At 34.7% G+C, this 22,358-nt stretch overlaps 1 protein-coding gene across 1 annotated transcript in view; it reads right to left on the bottom strand.

The window, feature by feature from the left end:
• The window catches only part of LOC134266475 (uncharacterized), a 45,405-nt gene that overhangs the window by 1,567 nt on the left and 21,480 nt on the right, over positions 1–22,358 (bottom strand). The window contains exon 5 of the mRNA XM_062748706.1: positions 1,299–1,407. Within this exon, the coding sequence (XP_062604690.1) occupies positions 1,299–1,407 (109 nt within the window). The remainder of the gene's footprint in view (positions 1–1,298; positions 1,408–22,358) is intronic.

Raw genomic sequence — 22,358 nt, 5'->3', positions numbered from 1 at the left:
AAGGGCCTATCACCCCATGTGACGATATGGCACACCAAACAGTTAATTTTTCACTATGCAATGGTCTCTCCGTTTAAAAGTAAGGCTGTTCAATTCCCCCAGAATCTCATGTTTTGTTTACATATATGTCCAGATAGGAGGAAATGTGATTCGTCCGAGAACCAAACATTTTGAAATGCATCTGCGTAATTGTCAGCAACGTCAGCTGCCCAACGCCAAAAATCAAATCTTTCAACCTGATCCGAGATGCTCAAACTCTGCATTATCTGAATTTTGTATTGAAAAAGACCTAATAAAATCAACGTAAAGTTGCTAAGCTCGCGGAACAAATTAGAGCAGAGAGTTTCTGTCTATTTTAGGGTGAAAAAAATGATTATGATTGTCTGCTGTATAAATATTGGTTTCAGTGTTAATGCCTTGACAATAACCGAGGTGGCATGATGAAAAACCCTATTTTTATGTGATGATGTTACACGCCAACGTCACCATCATGGTTGGTTGGAAACCTTTTAAGTTACTTTCTATAAACCGAAAAAAAATTCAATAAACATTTTTGGTTGAAAAGTTGAAAACAATCTGCACAGCAAGATGTTGTTGCCTTTTTATTCACTTATGCAATTCAATTAGTAGACCCATTATAACTTCCGTCAGCCATATCTTGAGTGCGAGAAATTTATACTGCTTGCAAAGACGATGTCTATAACTCTAATTCATCGTATGGTACTACAAAATGTGGTCACAAAGTTATCATCATCAACATGCGCGTGTTTTGGGGTTGTTTTTTTTTTCAATTTCCCTTCTTGACGCCATACATTTCAAGGTTGAGTAGTTTTGTCAACACTTTTGAACAGTTACATGTAGAACTAGGGCTTTCATATTTTACAAGTGTATTTCGTGTAATAAGACTCCTTTAGATACCAAAACTTTTGACCTTGACCTTTGGAGTTTGACATGTAATTGAGATAATTCAACCCTCGCCATAAGCTGCCATACGGGGGAGTCAGTGTTTCACAAACACATCTTGTTCTTTCTTTCAAATTTTACAATTATTATTCAGAAATATCATATTATGACTTTTATCTGTTAGGCAAGCTAAAAAGAAATCATACGAGCGCATTGGGGTTATACAACTGTACAATAAGACAATGTATCTGAAAGACATATAGCGGAATACGGCTAAAATTGGTATAAACAAGTTGTACATAGATGAAAATTTTGTGTATTAAAGAATTCTTGTCTGCTTTAATTCAGGCGTCATGAAATGTTTAATCTTTACCAATTCAAATATATTATATTACCCCACACCACGTCGGCCCTTAAGATGAAACCCTTTGGGAGGAACTAATACAAAGTCTTTGTCAAAGGTAATGATGTTTGGGTCCACAATGCACTTCTTAATCTCCAAACCTATTTATTTAATGAAAATAGACTTCAAGTTAATGATTCTCAAATACACGTATTATATTCAATTCATATCTCTAAAATTATTCAATTACCTATTATTTGTTCATATTTAAATGTCAGGCGTGATGTTTGAGGTGTTTTAATTTCAACGCACAACTCACCTTCTTTAGTACAACATCGCATTCTCCCAGCGATGGGAGAAACCGGGAGAGAATTGCCAGGGCATCTCCAACCTCTCACTGTAATTTCTGATGAAAGTATAGATTCAAAAATGTAGGCAACAATCAAATCGAGTTTAACAATAAATCCACAAGTCTTAAGGTTCATTGATACTCTGATAAGAGGGATAACCCTCAATGACATAAAAATATATTATTCCTTTATAGATTTGCCAAGTTGAAGTGTCTTTTTTGTCCAATTTTGCCCCGCAAGCTATGCTGTACTAGTATATTATTGTTTGTTTTTTACTTATTATAATACGTTTGTATTTTTTACTCATTAAAATACATTTCTTTTAAAAATCATTAAGGTTCAAGCAACATTTTAAATGAGTGAGCAGACGGTTTATGAACCTTACGATTTTATCGTATTCTTAATATACGTTCAATGAGGAGCAAACGTTTGTACTCACCTACAGAAGTACATTCTTCGGTAAATGGTGGTGAGGGAATACAGACATTGTAGATGGTACGATTTGATACAGAGTTTATAAGGGCTGTTGGCAGTTCATTGTCTAAACATGTGTCCCTTATAACCCCTGCTATGAAATGTCCTTGTATCAGTTGCAAGTTAAGAATGCAACAAATCACATTAACAGCAAGTATCCCTTTCATAGTTACACATTTCATGACTTGAATCTAAAAAAATAAAGTCAAAATATTAAAAATTCAGGCGCAGAATCACAGATTTTAAGAGGGATCGGGGTTTTAAACAAGGAGGAAAACTTTCTTTGAGGAAGGGAGGGGGACTCGTTGATGTCATTTTGATAGACAGATCCGCTCATTTTTTTTTTAGCGCACAAGAGGAGAAAGCTCAATCGAGTTAGATCTGGCATTCGTTTGTTTGTCCTTGTGTTCGTATACAAACGTTTCATAAGAACTGCGAAGGAAAGTAAGAAAGAAAGTATAATTGTTCTTTCCATTAGTTTTCAAGATCAAACAATTCATATTAGGAGCAGAGCAAGCACGGACCTCAAAAACATTGAAGGTATGATCAGGTGCCATGGAGGAGTTAGCACCCTCCATCGACCGGTCAGACCCGCCGTATGCTTTTTGTCATGATCTGGAAATAACGAAATTTTTTAAATTTATATTTAGTGTGAACTTTCATAAAACATCTTATTTGGGAAACAAGAGGCCCATGGGCCTTTTAGGTCACCTGAGTATCGTGCAACAACTTTCAAAAACAATTAAAATTGGTTCGTGTTTTAAACTAGAGGCCATGAAATTCACAATTTTGAAAGAGGCACCATTGCTTATCATAATTATAAACTTAGCATGCTTACTCTATTTACCTAATACTCAGACGAAGATCAGAGTAACAAAGAGAAAATGCACTTCCACTTTATAACCAGTTGTGCACCTCACCCAAAAGGAACCACTGACCCTGGGGCCACATATTTCAAAATTTTGGAAATTTTATCATAAAATGGTTGATTAATACTAAAGAGCAGATTTCAAAGCATTAATTTATTTTCAGACTATGAACCCCTCCCCCCCCCCGACCCAGGGGGCATTAAAAATAACCATTTTGCTAGGTCACCTTTCTTCATCATAAATATATATACTTGGATCATTGGCATAAAACCCAGGATCAAAGGAAAAGATTTTCAAAGAGTAAATGCATTTTCCCTATGTAATAAATAGAACCCCGCCCTAACACTATAGCCCCTGATCCTGGGGCCATAAAATTCACAATTTTGGAAGAGGCACTCTTTCTTAACATAACTGTGAACTGAATTAGTTTATTCTATACCCAGAAGCAGAGTAAAAGAATTAGTGCATTTTCACTATCTGATCAATAGAGCCCCACCCTAATACCAGAACCCCTGACCCTGGGACCATAAAATTCACAATTTTGGAAGAGGCACTCTTGCTCAACATAACTATGTGTTTAGCTAGTTCATTTAATACCCAGAAGCCGAGAAGAAAATTTTCAAAGAATAAATGCATTTTCCCTATCTGATCAATAGAGCCCCACCTTAATACCAGAACCCCTGACCCCGGGGCCATAAAATTCACAATTTTGGAAGAGGCATTCGTGCTCAACATAACTATGTACTTACTTAGTTTACTTAATACCCAAGAGCAGAGAAGATTTTCAAAGGAATAATGCATTTTCACTATATAATCTATATAGCCACGCCCTAGCACAAAAACGCCTGACCCTGGGGCCATGAATTTCACAATTTTGGTAGGATATGAAGAAACCCCATTCAGGGTCATCTCCTGGTGAGGACTCATAGAAGTGAAAGTAGCTGCGAAGAAGATCTTATCCTTCGTACAAAACAAAGTGCTCATAACATTCATGCCAACAGTTTGCCTGCTTGATGTCCAGGAGTAAAATAGAAGATTTTTAAAGATGGCAATAATTTTGGTGGTTTTGGCCTCACCCCTCAGGCCCCAGGGGGGCGGGGACCATAAAATTCACAATTTTTGTTCTCCTTTACCCATAGATGCTTTGTTTCAAAATTGGTTGAACGGTTTCAGAGAAGAAGCTGAAGATGTTCAAATGTTAACACACGACAGACGACGAACGACGACAGACAAAAACAGATAGCAATAGGTCACCTGAGTTACTCAGGTGACCTAAAAAGAGGTAAGTCCATATTTCCAAAATGAGGTTTTTTTTCCAAATATTTCTTGTCCGCGTGTTCTCGTGGGAACTCATCCAATTGAGATGAAACCTTTTTAGGATTTGCGACGTGTGGATGCGTATGCAATGAGTAAAATGACTCATATATTTAATATAAACATAACCTTTACATTTTTGAGGTAATATTTTGAAACTATAAACAGAAAGACAGACAAGCAGTGTAGACAAGAAGACTTGGTCAATTTAGCATGAACTCACGTGCATGCACACTCTCTCAGATTGGCTTAAACAAAAATTTCAATATCTTCTTTGATTTTGACAAAATTCTTCGAAATTTAATGTAAGATACTTTTTTTAATTATTAAACACATAAGGACCGGTACACACGGTCAGGCTTGCCGTATAAGTGACGGAACTTAAGTTGTAGCCTTTACCTTGTGTACACCCTTAATACAAGTCTTTTCGAGCCTTACAAGTCTGACTTAGGAAATGAATATTGCTCTATTTCTTAATACAAGACTTACCTGACATTTATTTCTTAACCTATGAAAACCATTCACTCAAAGTTCAATCTATTTTTATTAAACTATACAAGTTGGTATATTGAAGGAAACACAAAGTATATTCGTATAAGATAATTAAAATATCCGCAAATACTTCAGTTCGCCTCCTCTTCTTTGTTGAGAAGTGTGGATGCACTGGTCAGTAAAATTTTTTCAGTCCTAGCTAGCATTCAATTATTCCGTTTAATAATGCACACTGTTTGTGGCTAAAAAACAAGGAATATATATGTAAATGTTGTTTATAATCTCGTACGTCTTGCCTTAACGTGTGGACATGAGAGCCGTACATCCCGCAAGGCAAGCCTTACCGTGTGCATCGGCCCTAAAATAAATTTATTAATATAAAACGTTTCCCTCTTCGGGTGTTTGATCCGGGGACCTTTGGATGGTTGAGCGGGTGCTCACCAAATTGACTAGCCACACCTTTCACTAAATGTCCATTTAATTAATTAATAAATATATATTTATCGAAAATTTTCAGAATTATTTATTATTTAGAAAAAAATAATTCCAAAATAAAACTAGAGAGTCTGCTTTTGCAAGCAATAGCGTATGTCGACCTGAACTGGCTTTATTGTCCCTTTCTTTCGCAAAAGCGAAGGGACATTAAATCTCATTCGTCCGTCTGTCTGTCAGTCTGTAAGTATGTCTTTCACAAAAACTTTAACCTTGCTCATCTTTTGATTTAGTGGAGCTATGACTTTCAAAATTTTACAGTCATTTGTATTCCTTGTGACAAGACCTGTCTTTGTATGCCACCTTTTGACCTTGGAGTTTGACCCACTTTTACACAAAATTAAAATTTTACTTTGGCCAAGATCATAAGTTTTGAACGGTAGATACTAGGATTTTAATATTTTACATGTGTATTCTTTGTAATAAGACCTTTCTTTGGATTCCGACAATTTTGACCTGACATTGGATATTTCCGTACTTAATAGTTATGAAAATAACTTGATCCTTAGCTATAACTTATAAACGGTAAGGGCTAAGAATTTCATACTAAAAATATGTAATCCTTGTAAAAAGATCGTTTTTTTTGGATACCAAAGAACTTTGACCCTTTTACCTAGACCTAAAAGTTTGACATAATTTTAAAAACAAACCTTGACAATGACTTTTGAAGATTTAGGGCTAGGGCTATCATTCTTCAGATATTTAATCCTTGTGACAACACCTTTCATTGGATATCAAGGATATGAAGAACTTTGACCTTCACCTTAGAGTTTGACCAACTTTTTAAAATCTTTAACCTCGGCAATTACGTTTGAACGATTAGGGCTAGGGTTTTCATACTTCAAATATGTAATACTTGTGACGACCTTTCTTAAGAAACCAACATCTTTGACCTTAAAGTTTGACCTACCTACATTGTATCAAAAACTTATCCCTGGCCATAATATTTGAAAAGGTGGTGCTATGACCTTCTTATTTCACAATCATATTTCGTGTGAGAAGACCCTACTTTGAGTTCCAATATATTTAATTTGCATGTAAGGAAATTTAATTTTCGTTATGTTGCCATACGGGGTCATCCGTATTTCTCAAACACTGTTGTTAGTTACAACTTTAGATTAAGAAGAGATAGGGCTTTCATGTTTTACATGTGCATTACCCGTGACAAAATATTTCCGAGCATGCTATAATTTCTGACCCCTTAACCTTCATGATTGACCTTATTTGTAAAAAAAAAAAAATCATTTGACGCAATATTTCATAAAAAGAAAATGACATTTCATCCCCAAGACACCGAAGGCGGGGGAACACTATTCTTTGAATTTACTTGGTGGAAATTGTCTAAAAGTGTAATGTTCAGGGTTTGTTTTTAAAGAAGCTTGAACCATATTGTCTAGTTAGTAGGATTGGGCTACCGACTCTTGGATTGTGGAGGGTTTATAAAAAGAAATTGAGACACGTGTTGCCATAGCAACAAAAAGGTTGATTGATTGTATATTGTTTCACGCCCCTCTCGAAAATTTTTCACTCATATGGAGACGCCACCACTTGCCGGTTGATTGCTACAAATTTTGACCTATACTCGGCACTAAGGGTCATTCAGCAGTGAGGGATCTTTTTCGTGCCAGCTCCTACTGCGACACGGGACCTCGATTACAGTCTAATTTAAACCAGACTTCTCATTTAGATCTACGCCGTACACGAATGTATACGGTGCATATCTAAGAAGTCTGATTTTTATTAGATTGCCTCGGTTTATACGATCTCATCTGAAGGACCGGGTCTCCACGTCCCACAGTGGGATTCGATCACGCGACGTAAGAGTCAACTCCTTACTTCGCGACTCTAGAGCAGACTCTAACCCATGCGCCACGCATTCTGCAGGAATTCGCCTCTTTTCGATATCAAAAACCAAACATTTATTATTTCCTGTGAAAGAAAGAATTACTCAAAAAATATCCTCTCACTAATTAAGGTATACTTTGATTTAAATTATCAATATCGTGTATTACGCATTTCGCACTTATATGAATTATACTTCTACCATAAAGCAAGGATAATTAGCAATTAAAACGAAGAAAAGCAAAAACCAGAAAAAATTACTATAAGACAAACATACAGACAAACATACTATCACAAGCTTCACTGTGTATGATCTGGATTAAGAGAGAATATGTCTCTCTCTATCTCAGTATTATAAAGACAGACATAGCATATGACATTTTGTATATAGATGCAAAGGGCAACCATTTACTCTAGATTTAAATCTATAATGAATATTATACCGGGGTAATTAAAAAATAATACATAGCTGCGCGAACGTCTCCGAATATAAATCAAGACCGGTGGGGGTCTAAGAATTAGGATTGTTTGAATTTTCCAATCTTTTATTAACTCGTATTGAAATTGAAAGCGGGGGTGGGATGAAGCCTAAACCAACAAAAATTCTGTTCCGACGCCTATGTAACTCCTTGGGTATATATAGGCCTAGGGTAAAGATCTAATTTAACGACATATATATATATATATATATATATATATATATATATATATATATATATATATATATATATATATATATATATATATATACCTGTAATAACTAAATATAATAACTAATTTTCTTTCTTTTAAGTGGCAGATTTCAATTTATTTCTAAAGGGTTTTAAACTGTTTTACGATTTTTTTTCGCTCAGGATGTATTATTTTATAAATATCGAAAATGAAACTCGGAAACTGGAATATTAAGGAATTCAAATCATAGAGAGGATTTAAAGAATAAAAATCGTCTGTATTACAAAATTCAATGCCTGAATATTATACATTTTAAAAAAAGTTTATACCTGTGTAAATCAACTAAAATATTACTACACTGGCAACTTAAAATTTTTCATACATCTACAATTAATTAGGTAACCAACGTGCGCTTACATGTAGAATATCTAGAGAGAAATAATTAAAGCTAATTAAAAAGTACAGTATTTTTCATAAATAATTTTATATAAATTTTAAAAATTGAGCGTGTTAATCGGTGTTAATGTGATCTTGACCAATGCCTTATGCTATATGGTCTTTTTTTTTATATCAAGACTTTAAATAATTGGGCATACATGCAAATCAGAGGCGTAAACACATTAAATATTATCAGACGATGAATGCGCATATCAATCCCTGCTTATTTATTTTATTCGTTTATTTATTTTGTGGGTACGCATACACCCTTGCTTGCTGAAAACCTTCCTCTATTAAATCTGACGAATTTAAGAAAATTAAAATATTTAATTTTGACACCCAAAAAATCATGCAAATCGATAAATTAAAAAAAAAAAGACCGGAGGATGGATTATTTCATTTTCGAAAATTTTGAATTAATTTAAGTTTAAATTTTGATAAATACTCTCTTATTTATTCTATTCTTTCTACGCTTTAATATTTCTTTTCATGATGAAAAACTAAGGGATAAAACTTTCTTTTCTTCTTGGTTGAAATAATCGTATTTTTGTTCACGAAACAGAAAAAAAACCCGCAATACCTCTGTAATTTCTTTCTGTAGAAAAGATAACACTCGAAGGTTTCACGATAGAACCTGATAAACGATCAACACGATAAACGGAAAACACAATAAGATAGGATACACGCAAGATACGATAGGATACACGCACGATAAGATAGGATACACGCAAGGTACGATGGGATACATGCAAGATACGATAGGATACACGCACGACGGGACACGATAGAATTGTGAAGAATAACAATGCAGGTACTGTAAGCTCTTCTGGTCTCTGACCAGTAGAGCTAAAAATTCAGAAAATTCTTACTTGATTTTACAAACGCTAGTTAATAAAAAAAATTAAGCTGTCTTACCTATTTCCAGGATTTGTAAAAAATACTTGTTTGTTTTTTTTAACAGAATTTTAAGTTTTATACAAAGGACCAAGTGTATGGAAAAGAAAAAGGGTCAATATTAACATTGCAAACGCAATACGCGAGCTTCGAGATTGTACCTCTCCTACGATACAGGGGCAAATTTTATCCAAATCAGCATTGAAGTTGGACATGTTGTGTTTACAGACGTGCATAAATAAATAAAGGACATTTATGTTTTTTAAAATCAATTTAATGTTTTAGAAAGATAATAATGTTAAGCAGTGATCCATCTGATGATTTTATTTAACATAACTATGTATATTTACAAATCTACTTTTAATTAGGATACTACTTGAAAAGGAAAGAACCGTCATGCAGTATTCATGAAAAATACCGGTAGTTCATGGGTTCTTTGATTGTACAAACTATTCTAAAATGTTAGTGGGTTTCCCGAAGTTGTAGTAATTTGGTTATTTTGAGTTGAAGAGTACAACCTGACAATCATGTTTGAATGATAAACCAGTAAATTGATGATACAATATGTCCAATACATAGATGTACATTTACATAAATAGCCACGTGCAACGAAAATTCCCTCCTCAACGATAGAGCGCGAGGACTCAGGAATTTATCTCGAAACTTGCGTATTCGTTTCAGAAGTTTCCCCTGTCGACTTAATATCTAAAATTCTAGCCTTCCAATGACCGTGCATGGTTGCGTCCAAATATGACAAAAACTCCCGAGGCCAACAAACAGCCAATCCGAGTACAAGTCGCACAGATCGTCCTTCTAATGCAAATTTTCACAGGACTGGAGTGCCATACACTTCACACAACAGACACACAGCCGACGGAATTTTTTGGGCGTCAAAAAAAAAGGAGAAATCAATCTTCTAATGACATTGACGATACATCAGTCTAATTTTAAAAGAAATATGTATTAAATTATTTACATTTAATGAGGAAGTCATGTCGTTGTCACAGTTGGATGGCACTTTCTTGGAAATAATTAATTTGAATTTAAAGCATAAAACGTCTTTAATCTTTTCTTCTAATACCTAATTAAAAATCCATGTCTGTCATTCAACAACCTCGTGTTTGTTTGTAAAGTTTATGTGCAGATTTTTTGTCCCCCGATTTCACGAAAGGGGCATTGAATCTCAACTGCCTGTCAGTCAGTCTGTCCGTGTGCAAGTTTGCCTGTCACAAAAACTTTTCTTTTTTACATTTGATTCAAATCAATAATTATTCAGAAATATGTTGTTTGTTGTAATTTTGAATTTTCTTGATCAACCCATGTGTTCTCAAATGCTTTATCATCGGAGATGTGCATAAGTCGATAGCCAAACCAAAAAAATCATTCAAGTGTAACGAGCGCATTGGGGAAATTTCGTTACAATAAGACAAGGTACCTGAAAAAAATATGGCGGAATACGTCTATAGCACAGGCACCTGAAGTACGGATAATACCCCCCCTCTTCTTTTTTAAATGAAAAAAATGTAAGAATGTATAATACCTCGAAAATATAAAATTTCCCCGTCAAACACATCTATATATCGTTATATGCAAGCAGATTGTACTTTTTCTCACGTTTAAAGAATGGCCCTATTCGGCATAATAAAAATACACGTATTTTTATAATGCCGAATAGGACCATTCTTTAAACGTGAGAAAAAAAACAATCTGCTTGCATATAACGACATATAGAGAGATTTTGAAATTTTATATTTTCGTTTACAAGGATGCCAAGAAAAGAACAGTATTATTATACATTCTTACTTGAGCGAAAGGAATTTTTCAAAAAAAAAAAGGGGGGGGTATTATCCATACTTCAGGTGCCTGTGGCTATAGTTGGTACGTAAGAAGTCGTACATAGATGAAAATGTTGCGTTTTCAAGAATTCATGTCAGCTTTAATTTCAAATCTGTGTCTATGCACCTTTAGTATTGAATAAAAGATCGACCTTGACAACCAAAGAACTATTTATGGTTTCCCTTATATTTTGACCCCGTTTTATTTAAAATTTAAACGTCAAACACCTCAATGAAATTGATATTTTTTGAAAGAAAAGAATTTTTATTTTTTTATGGTTATATTGACATATTTTTTCAGAAATATCCAGAGAATTAAAGTTTAAGGTAACTAAGTTTAAAAGAAACTGTCAAAAAATGGCGGCATTTTTGACATCGTTAGCGGCGTCTTTAATGGCTATGTGCGACGCCTTGAACAAGAAAGATATTTACACATGTTAAAGATATTTTCAAACAAAGTCTTCATACAAAAAATTAATCTTCTTCAAAAAGTCGCACATATTTAACAAATTAAAACTAGAGGTACTGTGAGCAATGAGCTCACTAAATGATACCCCCCGCCTCCCATAATGTCGATGTGTTGCTATATATTGTTTTACGGTAATGTGTAAAGAGGAATAACTCGTCCAATCAAATGTTATCCAGAAGCTTCTATTATGTGACGTCATAGGTAAACAAAAAATGGCAATGTCCATGTTTTGCTCTGGGACACGTAAAATACGTGTCGAATAAAAAAGTAAAATAGGAGGTGCACAATGGCAATATGTAATAAAGATTCTGTGAAAGTTTCATTAAATTTCACTCAGTAGTTTAAGAGGAGTTGCGGATAAGAGAAAAAGCGTAACAGACGGACGGACGGACGGACAGACGTACAGACGGACGGAAATCCCGATCACTATATACCCTCCCGCTTTTCAAGCGGGGGGTATAAAAAACCTTGATTAAAATTGCATTTTCTGACTCGTGACTCCCCGTTTGTTTATTTTTATTGTGTATGCAATAGGATTATTCAAACGTGAGAAAAAAACAATCTGATCGACATATAAGATCCGGGGAAATTTTATATTTTCGACATTCTTACATTTTTTTTCATTTAAGAACTATTTATGGTTTCCCTTATATTTTTAATTTCAAATCTGTGTCTATGCACCCGTATTGAATAAAAGATCGACCTTACAACCAAAGAACTTTTATGGTTTCCCTTATATTTTGACCCCGAGTCACAAGCATGACAACGTTGTTGACATGTGTTTATAGTTGAATATTTTTATTCAAAATAGCGTCGTTTGTCGATTGCTTCATGTATGTTTTGCAACATAAATATCCTGAACACAAATAAAGTTTTCTAGACCTACCCGTTTTTGAAACATATTTGTGAAGAAGAATATTTTTTTTATCGCGATGGACATTGATCTGTAAATCAATGTGTGAATGTACGAGTGTGGATCACAAGGAACACGATGATATAGATTTGATCTAAGAATCGGTTTAAACTTCAAGTCTACTGTACAAGAAATTAGTTAACAGATGACGTATGTACAGAATTCATTTTAATAAATTCTTTTATCATGTAGATAATACGTTTATTGTGTATAGACTGTCATTTCTTCCCATATCGGTTATTGTTTACAAGGCAACAAATGTACGGCCAACCAGACGTGTAAAAATGTTCTATTTTTTCAAAAAATTAAACATATTACAAGGAAGTTCAAGGCATTCATTATTAAACAAAAAAGAATATATTTACTTATTTTCGTCATTAACTTCAAATATGACATTTTTTCACTTTCATTACTGTTGTTACTTTTTTAATCCAGCAGAAAACTGGCTAAGATGACTATGCTTTGGTCTTGCAATGATAACATTGGAACATAAATATATTTAATTCCATAAAGTGAATCTGTAAAAATATATATGCATTTTAGCTCACCTGAGCCAAAGGCGCAAGTGAGCTTTTCTGATCAAAATTTGTCCGTTGTCTGTCGTTGTCGTCGTTGTTGTAACTTTTCACATTTTCATTTTCTTCTCAACAACCACTTAGCCAATTTCAACTAAACTTGCTACAAAGTATCCTTGGGTAAAGGGGATTCAAGTTTGTTCAAATGAAGGGCCACGCCCTTTTCCAAGGGGAGATAATTTGGAATTAGAGAAAAATTAACGGCATTTTTTAAAAATCTTCTTCTCAACAACCACTGGGCCAGGAAAGATGAAACTCATGTGGAAACATCCTCAGGTAGTGTAGATTCAAGGTGTGGCAAAAATGGCCGATCAAATTTTTATATAGGAATATATAGGAAAAATCTATAAAAATCTTCTCGAGAACCATTGAGACAGGAAAGATGAAACTCATGTGAAATAATCCTCAGGTAGTGTAGATTCAAATTTGTTCAAATCTTGACCCCCGGGGGTAGGGTGGGGCAAAAATGGCCGATCAAAGTTTTACATAGGAATATATTGGGAAACCTTTTAAAATCCTCTTTTCAAGTACTTCAAATCCATGCTGCTTAGTGATATTTATATGGAATCATCGTCAGGTAGTGTAGATTCTAGTTGTTCAAATTATGACCCCCTGAGGGGTTAAACCTCCCCCCCCCCCAAACTCAGTAAACTTAAGTAAAGTTATGATCTGATATGTGCTTTGTCCTAGCCAATTGCTCAGATGAGCGATGTGGCCCCTTGGCCTCTAGTTTACAAAGCGGGATGTTTTTTTATGCAAAGCTTTGTAAAAAAATATATATAAAGAAGTTGGATTTATCGTTCTTTTCACTACTGTGACCAGGTGATGCACGCCGACAAAACCTAGCCTAGATTCGAATGATTTAATCGAGATTGTTTTTGTATTTGAACAGTATCTTATTCGTTAGTTTTCTCTTTTTGTCCCCCGCTTTCGCGAAAGCGAGGGGACATTAAATCTCATTCGTCTGTCAGTCTGTCAATCTGTCAGTCAGTCAGTCTGTCTGTCCGTCACAAAAACTTTAACCTTGCTCATAACTTTTGATTTAGTGGAGCTATGACTTTCATATTTCACTTGTGTATTCCTAGTGACAAGACCTTTCTTTGGGTACCACCAAATTTGACCTTGACCTTGGATTTTGACCCACTTTTACACAAAAATTCCAAACTTTTACTTTTGGCCATAACTTTTGAACGGTAGATACTTCGGCTTTTATATTTCACATATATATTCTTTGTGGCAAGACCTCTCATTGGATACCAACATTTTGACCTTTTGACCTTGACCTTGGAGATTTCCGTACTTATGAAAAAACTTTAACCTTGGCCATAACTTTTGAATAGTTAGTGCAATGGCTTTCATACTTCACATGTGTAATCATTGTGAGGAGACCTTTCATTGGATACCATGAACTTTGACCCTTTGACCTTGACCTTGGAGTTTGACCTACATTTACTCTTCAAAAACTTTAATCGTGGTCATAACTTTTGAATGGTTCGGGCAAGGGCTTTCATACTTCACGTATGTAATAATTGTGGCAAGACCTTTCTTAAGAAACTACCAATATATTTAATCTATTTTGTCATACGTGGTCATCATGTTCACTTCCTTATAACTTTTGATTGAGAAGAGAAAGGGCTTTCATATCTGACGCATTACCTTTGACAATATTTGACACAATATGTCATAAAAAATGACATCCCACACACAAAGACACCGAAAGCGGGGGACCACAATTCTTTGAATTTGCTTGTATATCATTAAAACTAGAGGTACTGTGAGCGATGAGCTCTCTAAATGATACCCCCGCCTCCATATAGTTATAATGACAAAGTCCATGTTTTGCTGTGGCCGGGAAACCCAAAATATGTGTCAGATCAAAAAGTAAAATAGGAGGTGCACAATGGCAATATGTAATAAAGATTCTTTGAAAGTTTTATCAAATTTCATTCAGTGGTATGAGAGGAGTTGCGGATAAGAGATGGATACCCTAAAGCGTAACAGACGGACGGACGGACGTACAGACGGACGGAATTAACGATTACTATATACCCTCCCGCTTTTCAAGCGGGGGGTATAACAAGTTTTGATTGAATAATTTAGTGATGACATTTTATAAAATAAAAAGGGCACCGCTATGCGGAGCATCCCCTCGCAACAGGACTTTACTGGTAATGACAATATCCCAAGAGAGATAAATTCTCTAGAGGGACGTTAAACATGTTAAAGATTGATTAGTACAATGTATTTTGTTTAATGTCCCTCTCAGCAATTCTTTGCTCATATGAAGGTTTGGCGGTGGAGAGAAGCACATTTTTTCCTATATTTTGCACTGACGGCCATTGAGCAGTGAGGGATCTTTTTGTGCCAGCATCTATTGGGACACGGGTCCTTGGTTTACAACGATCTCATTCGAAGGACCAGTCACCACGTCCCAAAGTCGGATTCGAACCCGCAACTTTAGGACCAACTCCCTGACTTTTAACAATATTATTAGAGGATTGCTATTGTTGATCCATTTTTTACAAAATGCAATGTGCATAGCGTCTTGGTAAGGGGGGCATAACAAGGATACCTAATTTGGGATAAAGTTTAATATAAGATGAGAAAATAAAATGTTTTTCTGCTCTTTTTATTTTTTTAACAAAATTATCGGGGTGGGGCGGGGTGTTTATTTTTAACAAGAATCAAATTGCATAGCATTTTAGTGGGGAGGGGGCATAACGTGCATACATGTACGTAATTGGGCAGTTTCCCTTATACCAAGTAGAAACATATCACGTATATTACATGTATAAGTTTCAGTAATTTACCTACCTATGTATATCTCACAGTTCCAGGCAATATATTTTTTTTTCGTAATGAATAAAAACAATGAACATTGAGAGGTCAATTGAACTTGTGCTTTCAAGAATAACGCGCACCCCAGACACCTGTTGGAATTTGGTAATGAAACCATGACGTCCATCAAATTATTTCAATTACTTAGCGTCCGAGATGACATGTTAATTCATGAACCGTGACGTTGACGGTTCATCAAATTATATTTCAATTACTTAGCGTCCGAGATAATATGTCAATTCATTCAGACTGTCTCAAAATACGCAAAATTATATGACAAAGCGCAAATACATGTACTAGGCAACGAAGAATAAATTTCAGGGGAAGAAGGTAGTAAAATGCAATATTTTAAGAAATATTCCATCGATTAATTTGAAAATGAATAGGCTTCGTCCTTTTATAATGCCACACAAGTTTGTAAAGCTGAGAGTGGTTAATGCAAAGTTCTCTGTAAATCTTGCCCACAAGTTGTAACTAACACACTAACATTAACAACTAGTTGCGCGAGGGGATAATAAACGATTAGTTGTCAGTTTCATTACTATTTGCGAGTAGCTTAGATCGGCCAATCGGAACCCCCATTATACTCATGTTCATGCTATTTCCTGGCTGTTTTCAGAAAATTGAAGTAGACTTTTAATTTAAGGTACATGTAGGATTCTTCTCTAGTTCCTGTCTAGATGAAATATTCAAAGTATATTTGCTAAGATGTTTTATATATTTAGGTGTTAGAAATTTAAAAGACCATATTTTTCTTTCCTCGTCACAATTGTAAAGCTTTAAATAGAAATGGTAAACTGAGTTTGAAAACTAGCAGGGACTATATTATTAGCGGAATGGTGGCGCATGTAAATATCTTCTTTTCTGCCTCTTAAAATTGTTGTACAACAATGAATTTTTACATAATCAAAGACTAGAACTATTTTAGCTTTTAAAAGCTTCCAATCTAAGCACAGATTTATTTGATCCAAAAATCCGTAAAACTGAAGTATTTTTTCTCTCTCAGTAAACCAGGGTTTAACATTCACGCTCGTCACCACGTCATTTCCATTCTGGAATGGTTTTGGACGACCTGAATTTTAGTCCGGCTCGCCCAATTGACGAACTTGTGACGAGTTGAGATTATAAGGGCCCCGCTCTGCGGGCGCCCTATAGTGAACAGTCTGTCCCTCCGTTCGTCCGAAATCTCTTGTTCGGAGCATATCTTCTCTTCCTTGGCCCAATTTGGCCCATATTTCACCCACAGAGTGTTTTTGGGTGACAGGTGTGCAGTGACTTTGAACCATGTTTCTAGATCAAAGGTCATATGAAAAATTTTTGCTCGGAGCATATATTCTCTCCCCTTTGTCTAATGTGGTTTATACTTCACTCACAGAGTGCCAGTGGTCAATGAATGTGCAGTGACCTTGAGCAAAGTTTATAGGTCATGGGTCAAGGCGTAAAATAGCCTTTCTGTTCAAATTCATGCCTTGGCGAAGTCTGGACAATACTTCACCCAAAGAGTGCCTTTGTGTGAAGGGTATGCAATGACCTTGAATAATTTTTCTAGGTCAAAGGTTTAAGGTCATAGCAGAATTACGTGAAAATCCTTTTTCGGAGCAATTTTTTCTCTCCTATTGGTCTCATACTTCACTCACAAAGTACCGTTGGTTAGTGAATATGCAGTGACCTTGAACAAAGTTTCTAGGTCAAGGTCAAAAATAGCCTCTCTGTTTAAAATCTTTGTTCGGTGCATAATTTCTTTCCCTTAAGTCCACTCAGCCTCAAACTAATAAACTGGGTATGGAACATTTGTGATTTTCCTTCCATATTTTGATAGAGGATATGCAACAATTCTCATAGAGGATATATTTCTAAAAGTTTTTTACTTGTATTTTTTTCAGCAAGTATTTACTTTTTGTCCTCCTTAATCTCAAACACCTTCAAAATAAACCCTTTTCAGATACCTTACATTTTCATGTTCATTGCTAAAAGCGGGGCCTATCGAGATGGCCACCATCTCAATGATATCTAGTTCAATATACGAGCCTCGTTGGATAGAAATCGACCTTATGGCAAAATTTATCGAATTTGAGATTTTTTTGTATTTTAGTGGTCCATGTAAAATCACGACAAAAATTGAAAACGGAATCAAAAGATTCATTTATAACAAAGTTTGATAAAGCCTGTATCCTCAAAGCATGCAAGTTAGTTAACACACTATTTTGATTTTGCGTAATCACCATTTAAAGGAAAAGGGAACCAATGCGAGGCCAAATTTACAGGGGATCGGTCTCAAAAATACCTCGTTTTTTTTTTACAGAAAATATATGAACCATGCAGCCAATAAAATCAAAACTAAAATCATGCTAAAATTATTATTCTTATTAATAAGCTAAATAATAAAAAAAAATAACACTAATTTGTACATAGTGACTACGTGAAATCAAACATAATACTAGCCTTGCGTCTCAAAGTTAACTCATTTTATTAGGATTTTTTTTCCTAAAGCCGTTTCTACTGCAGCCACCCTCTCCTCCTCCACATCATTCTCGCTTGGCTGTGATTGGACGGATATCTCGACAAAAAAATTAACCACTCTGTGCCTTACATTAACACCCCCTCCCGTAATAAAAACCCCATCGTCTTTTCATCAAATTTCTATTATCCATAATGTACAAAAATAAATAAGTAATAGAATATCATGTTGAACAGTATACAGATCACTGATTGATTGATTGATGGATTGATTATTGCTTAACGCCGAATTGGCAAGATTTCAGCCATTATCGGCGGGAAATTATAATATGTTGCATGCAAAATTCATGTAGTTGTAAACCTTAACAGAGGGAACTATTTAACGTTCCATCTGACGGACTGTAATTTCAAAAATATGTAAACCGTGAAAAAAGATTGCTGTCTGTGTTCATCAACAAAATATCTCATAATGTAATATTTTACATTAAAAATCAATTTGATCTTTAAATATCTAATATTCTCTTAAATCTAATATTGTAAAATAAAATAAAATAATAATCATGAATCGTTCGTACATTATTTACTTCGTATAAGAGAAAACCCAGCTCATTTTAAAAGAATAAGATTTATAGTTCGCGGAAAGTCACAGGAAACATGCATATATACACGTAGGCTGAAATTCTCGATTCAATAAATATGCAGGCATTATTTTTGGACGATTTGTGCTTATTCTAATCTTTAAAATATCACTTCATTCTGACGTTTTTGGCGAAAGTCAGATGATTTTTTTTTTCATTTTTGTATGTTTTTTATTTTTGTTTTTTATATCATTATTTATCATCATCGGATACCCAAAGGTGATCTAATCTTTACTCATCACCGGGTGATAAGTATAAAGACAATTCACTTGTGGGTTTCCGACGATAGTTTATTTGTAACGCAGCATTCCAGTGCATTTGAAAAAGAGAATTTACATAAAGTCTACAAAATAGAAAAAAAATGAAGGGATTAATATGAGTTTCAGAAATGCAAAAAATATATAAAATTTCTTGGTTAACTGGAGAATTTAGAAATGTATTGAGGAAAAGAAAAACACGGGCGATGTTGAATTACGATTATATACATATAAAACCATGTGGCACATACATTTTCTTTCTTTTACAATTCAACTACTGCAAACGAACTGAATGTTTAAAAAAAAGAATTGAGTACGTATAGACTGTATTGAGAATGTCTTAATAATTATTTTAATATGAAATACCCCCAATTAAAAGCCTCCCATATGAATATATTGGCAGTACCCATGTTTTGCTCTGGAAAATCCAAAATATATGTCAGATCAAAAAGTAAAATAGGAGGTGCACAATGGCAATATGTAATAAAGATTCTGTGAAAGTTTCATTAAATTTCCTTCAGTGGTATGAGAGGAGTTGCGGATAAGAGATGGGTACCAATTCCAAAGCGTAACAGACGGACGGACGGAACACACGGAATTTATAAAGGACTTACGTTTATCCTGGATCTGCGCATGTGCGGAAAAGCATCGGACGGTCGAGGAAAATATTTTTTGTGACGTCTGTTCAGTGACGGACACAAATAGAAATACCGATTGCATATGCATACCCTCCCGCTTTTCAAGCGGGGGGTATAAAAAGAATTGAGTACGTATAGACTGTATTGAGAATGTCTTAATAATTATTTTAATATGAAATACAGTAAAACCAATTAAAAGGATAATTAATGCTATGAATTAGATACTAAGTAGTCGGATTCAGCTGGGGTTAAATGAATTATACCATATTTAGCCAGCGAGGTAGCCTTATATATATGCTGACATTAGAAGCGCCCCCACCCCCAAAAAACATTAACTCGCCTCTAGAGAAAATTAATATTTATGAAGACACGCGTCATATGCATAAACAACATTCTGCTATCCCGTTCCTAACCCAGTCCAACACAACATATAGATATATCATAATTGTTTCTTTTCTGATTTTTTAGATAAAAGATTTTTAAGATTTAGAAGTTATGTGTTGTGGGTATCCCCCCACTCTTAAAAAAGGTGAATTGTATAAGAATTTTATGATGTAGAGAACTTTTTGATGTTATAATTAAAAGTCCTTGTGCAAAGCGAAACTATAATATTCCTGAATATTCACGAACACGTGAAATCCTGCTCTATATGATTTTGCAGAAAAGTTTGGTATTAACGGGGCATGAAATACTTAACATTACGGTGAATATATAAGAACACCTTTCACAAAACTCTTTTTTTTTACACTCGACTTAAAGTAATTTTTTGGTTTACAATTCTTTTAAATATCAATGACGTAGAAAACCGGGCCCATCGTTGTACATTTTCGCAAACCAAGATAAAGAAATTCAAAAGCATAGATCACCGGTATATCTATAGACTTGCAAAATAAGGAATGAAATATCTAAGAAATTAAACTGATAAACTATTAGTAATGGAAGAGAGACAAAAGACAGAGAGAAACAAATTTTTTTAAGGAAATGATACCACCGTGTTGAGCCTCTTTTTGTGTCAAAGGGAAGCAACTTGCGAAATTTATCAAATCCAGTCGCTTCGTACACTGCACACTTCTCAGATAAGTTTACGTGGTTCCATTAGAGAATTACTGATGTATGAAGAAATTGCCTTATACCACAGGAGTCTGACGTTTTTATCGTCAAAAAAAAAAAAAAAAAATCCGGAAAAAAAATTCCCACCCTCAACTAAAAAAAACGTGTTTTTTTTGAACGAGTCTAAAGGCAGCTCCCTGCACAACACGTGACCAAAACTGTGACGTCACGTCACACACAAAGTGAAAGTAGCCTTGGTTGCTTCTATAATAAATATTCTCGTGAGTAAACGAAAACTGCTGTTTCCATAAGATTATATTTTTGTATTACTCAATATATCAAAGATTTCTAATATATTTGTGAAATGGTAACACAATGCAATGCGCAGGTGCTAAATAAACAATACCAAGACCGAAAGAGCGAAACAAATTTTTTTAAGGAAATGATACCCCCCCCCCAACTTGCGAAATTTTTCCACCTTGCACTCACACTTCTCAGGGGTTTGTCACTGATATATATTGCCTTATACCACAGGAGTCTGACGTTTTTATCGTCAAAAAAAAAAAAAAAATATCCGGAAAAAAAAATTCCCACCCTCAACTAAAAAAACGTGTTTTTTTTAACGAGTCTAAAGGCAGCTCCCTGCACAACACGTGACCATAACTGTGACGTCACGTACACACAGAAAGAGCTTTGGTTGCTTCTAAATATATTCTCGTGACAAGCCCCTGCTGCTTGCACTCAGAAAAAAATTTTTGTATTACCAATATATGTCAATATATGTTGTATTTGATAGTATATATAAACAATACACCCACGAGCAATGGTATACCTTTTTTTACCTGCACTACAGGGGATTCCGGGCTATGTGTAGGGGTGTCCTGTTTACAAACCAATGTCGGTTACACCCCCCCCCCCAACACACATATAGACACGTGCTCAAAATAGATACAAACTAAGATAGAAAATACATGAAGGTACTTTTTATTCTATTTCAGAATCAACATATGCATATACATATATACACTGTACAAAGGCCATTTTTATTTCTCCAATTTGATAAATATTAGTAATTTACTGCAAGTGATAACTGATTAAGGTTAGTTGAGAATTAAGGCCACTCCAGCTTTATAATTTCAGAAGTTCAGCATACATACTCATATTTAAAAATATTTTTTCCAGTTTATTGCCACCTTTCAGTCACTTACACTCTGAGCATAGTAGCAGAGAAGTATTTAATCCTAGGCGAGGCTCTAACTTGTAGGATTAGGTTCACCTATACCATGTACATGTATACCAGTACATGTATATATAAAATTTAAATGCATCATTGATTAATTAAATTAACAATCAGTACCTCTCTGGCATTTTATAACATGGATTATAAAAATGTTTTGTGAAATACTGATATTTAAATGTTCTCTTTGGGCCTCGTCAGTCAGGTAAGAGAACACAAATTTTTAACCTGAGACCTTCCTGGTGCAAAAATGATCTAAAACATGTTTCTCATTTAATCATTTTCTCATTTAATTGGAAAATTAAAGCATTTTAATTTTTTTCTGTTAAATCCAGCTTCAAATGTAAGGCACCAAGAAGGTTTCGGCC

The sequence above is a fragment of the Saccostrea cucullata genome, unplaced genomic scaffold (assembly GCF_032062105.1).
Source record: "Saccostrea cucullata isolate Sc308-1 unplaced genomic scaffold, CSIRO_AGI_Scuc_v1 ctg2691, whole genome shotgun sequence".
NCBI lineage: Eukaryota > Metazoa > Mollusca > Bivalvia > Ostreida > Ostreidae > Saccostrea > Saccostrea cuccullata.
This window is presented reverse-complemented; position numbering and strand designations above follow the sequence as displayed.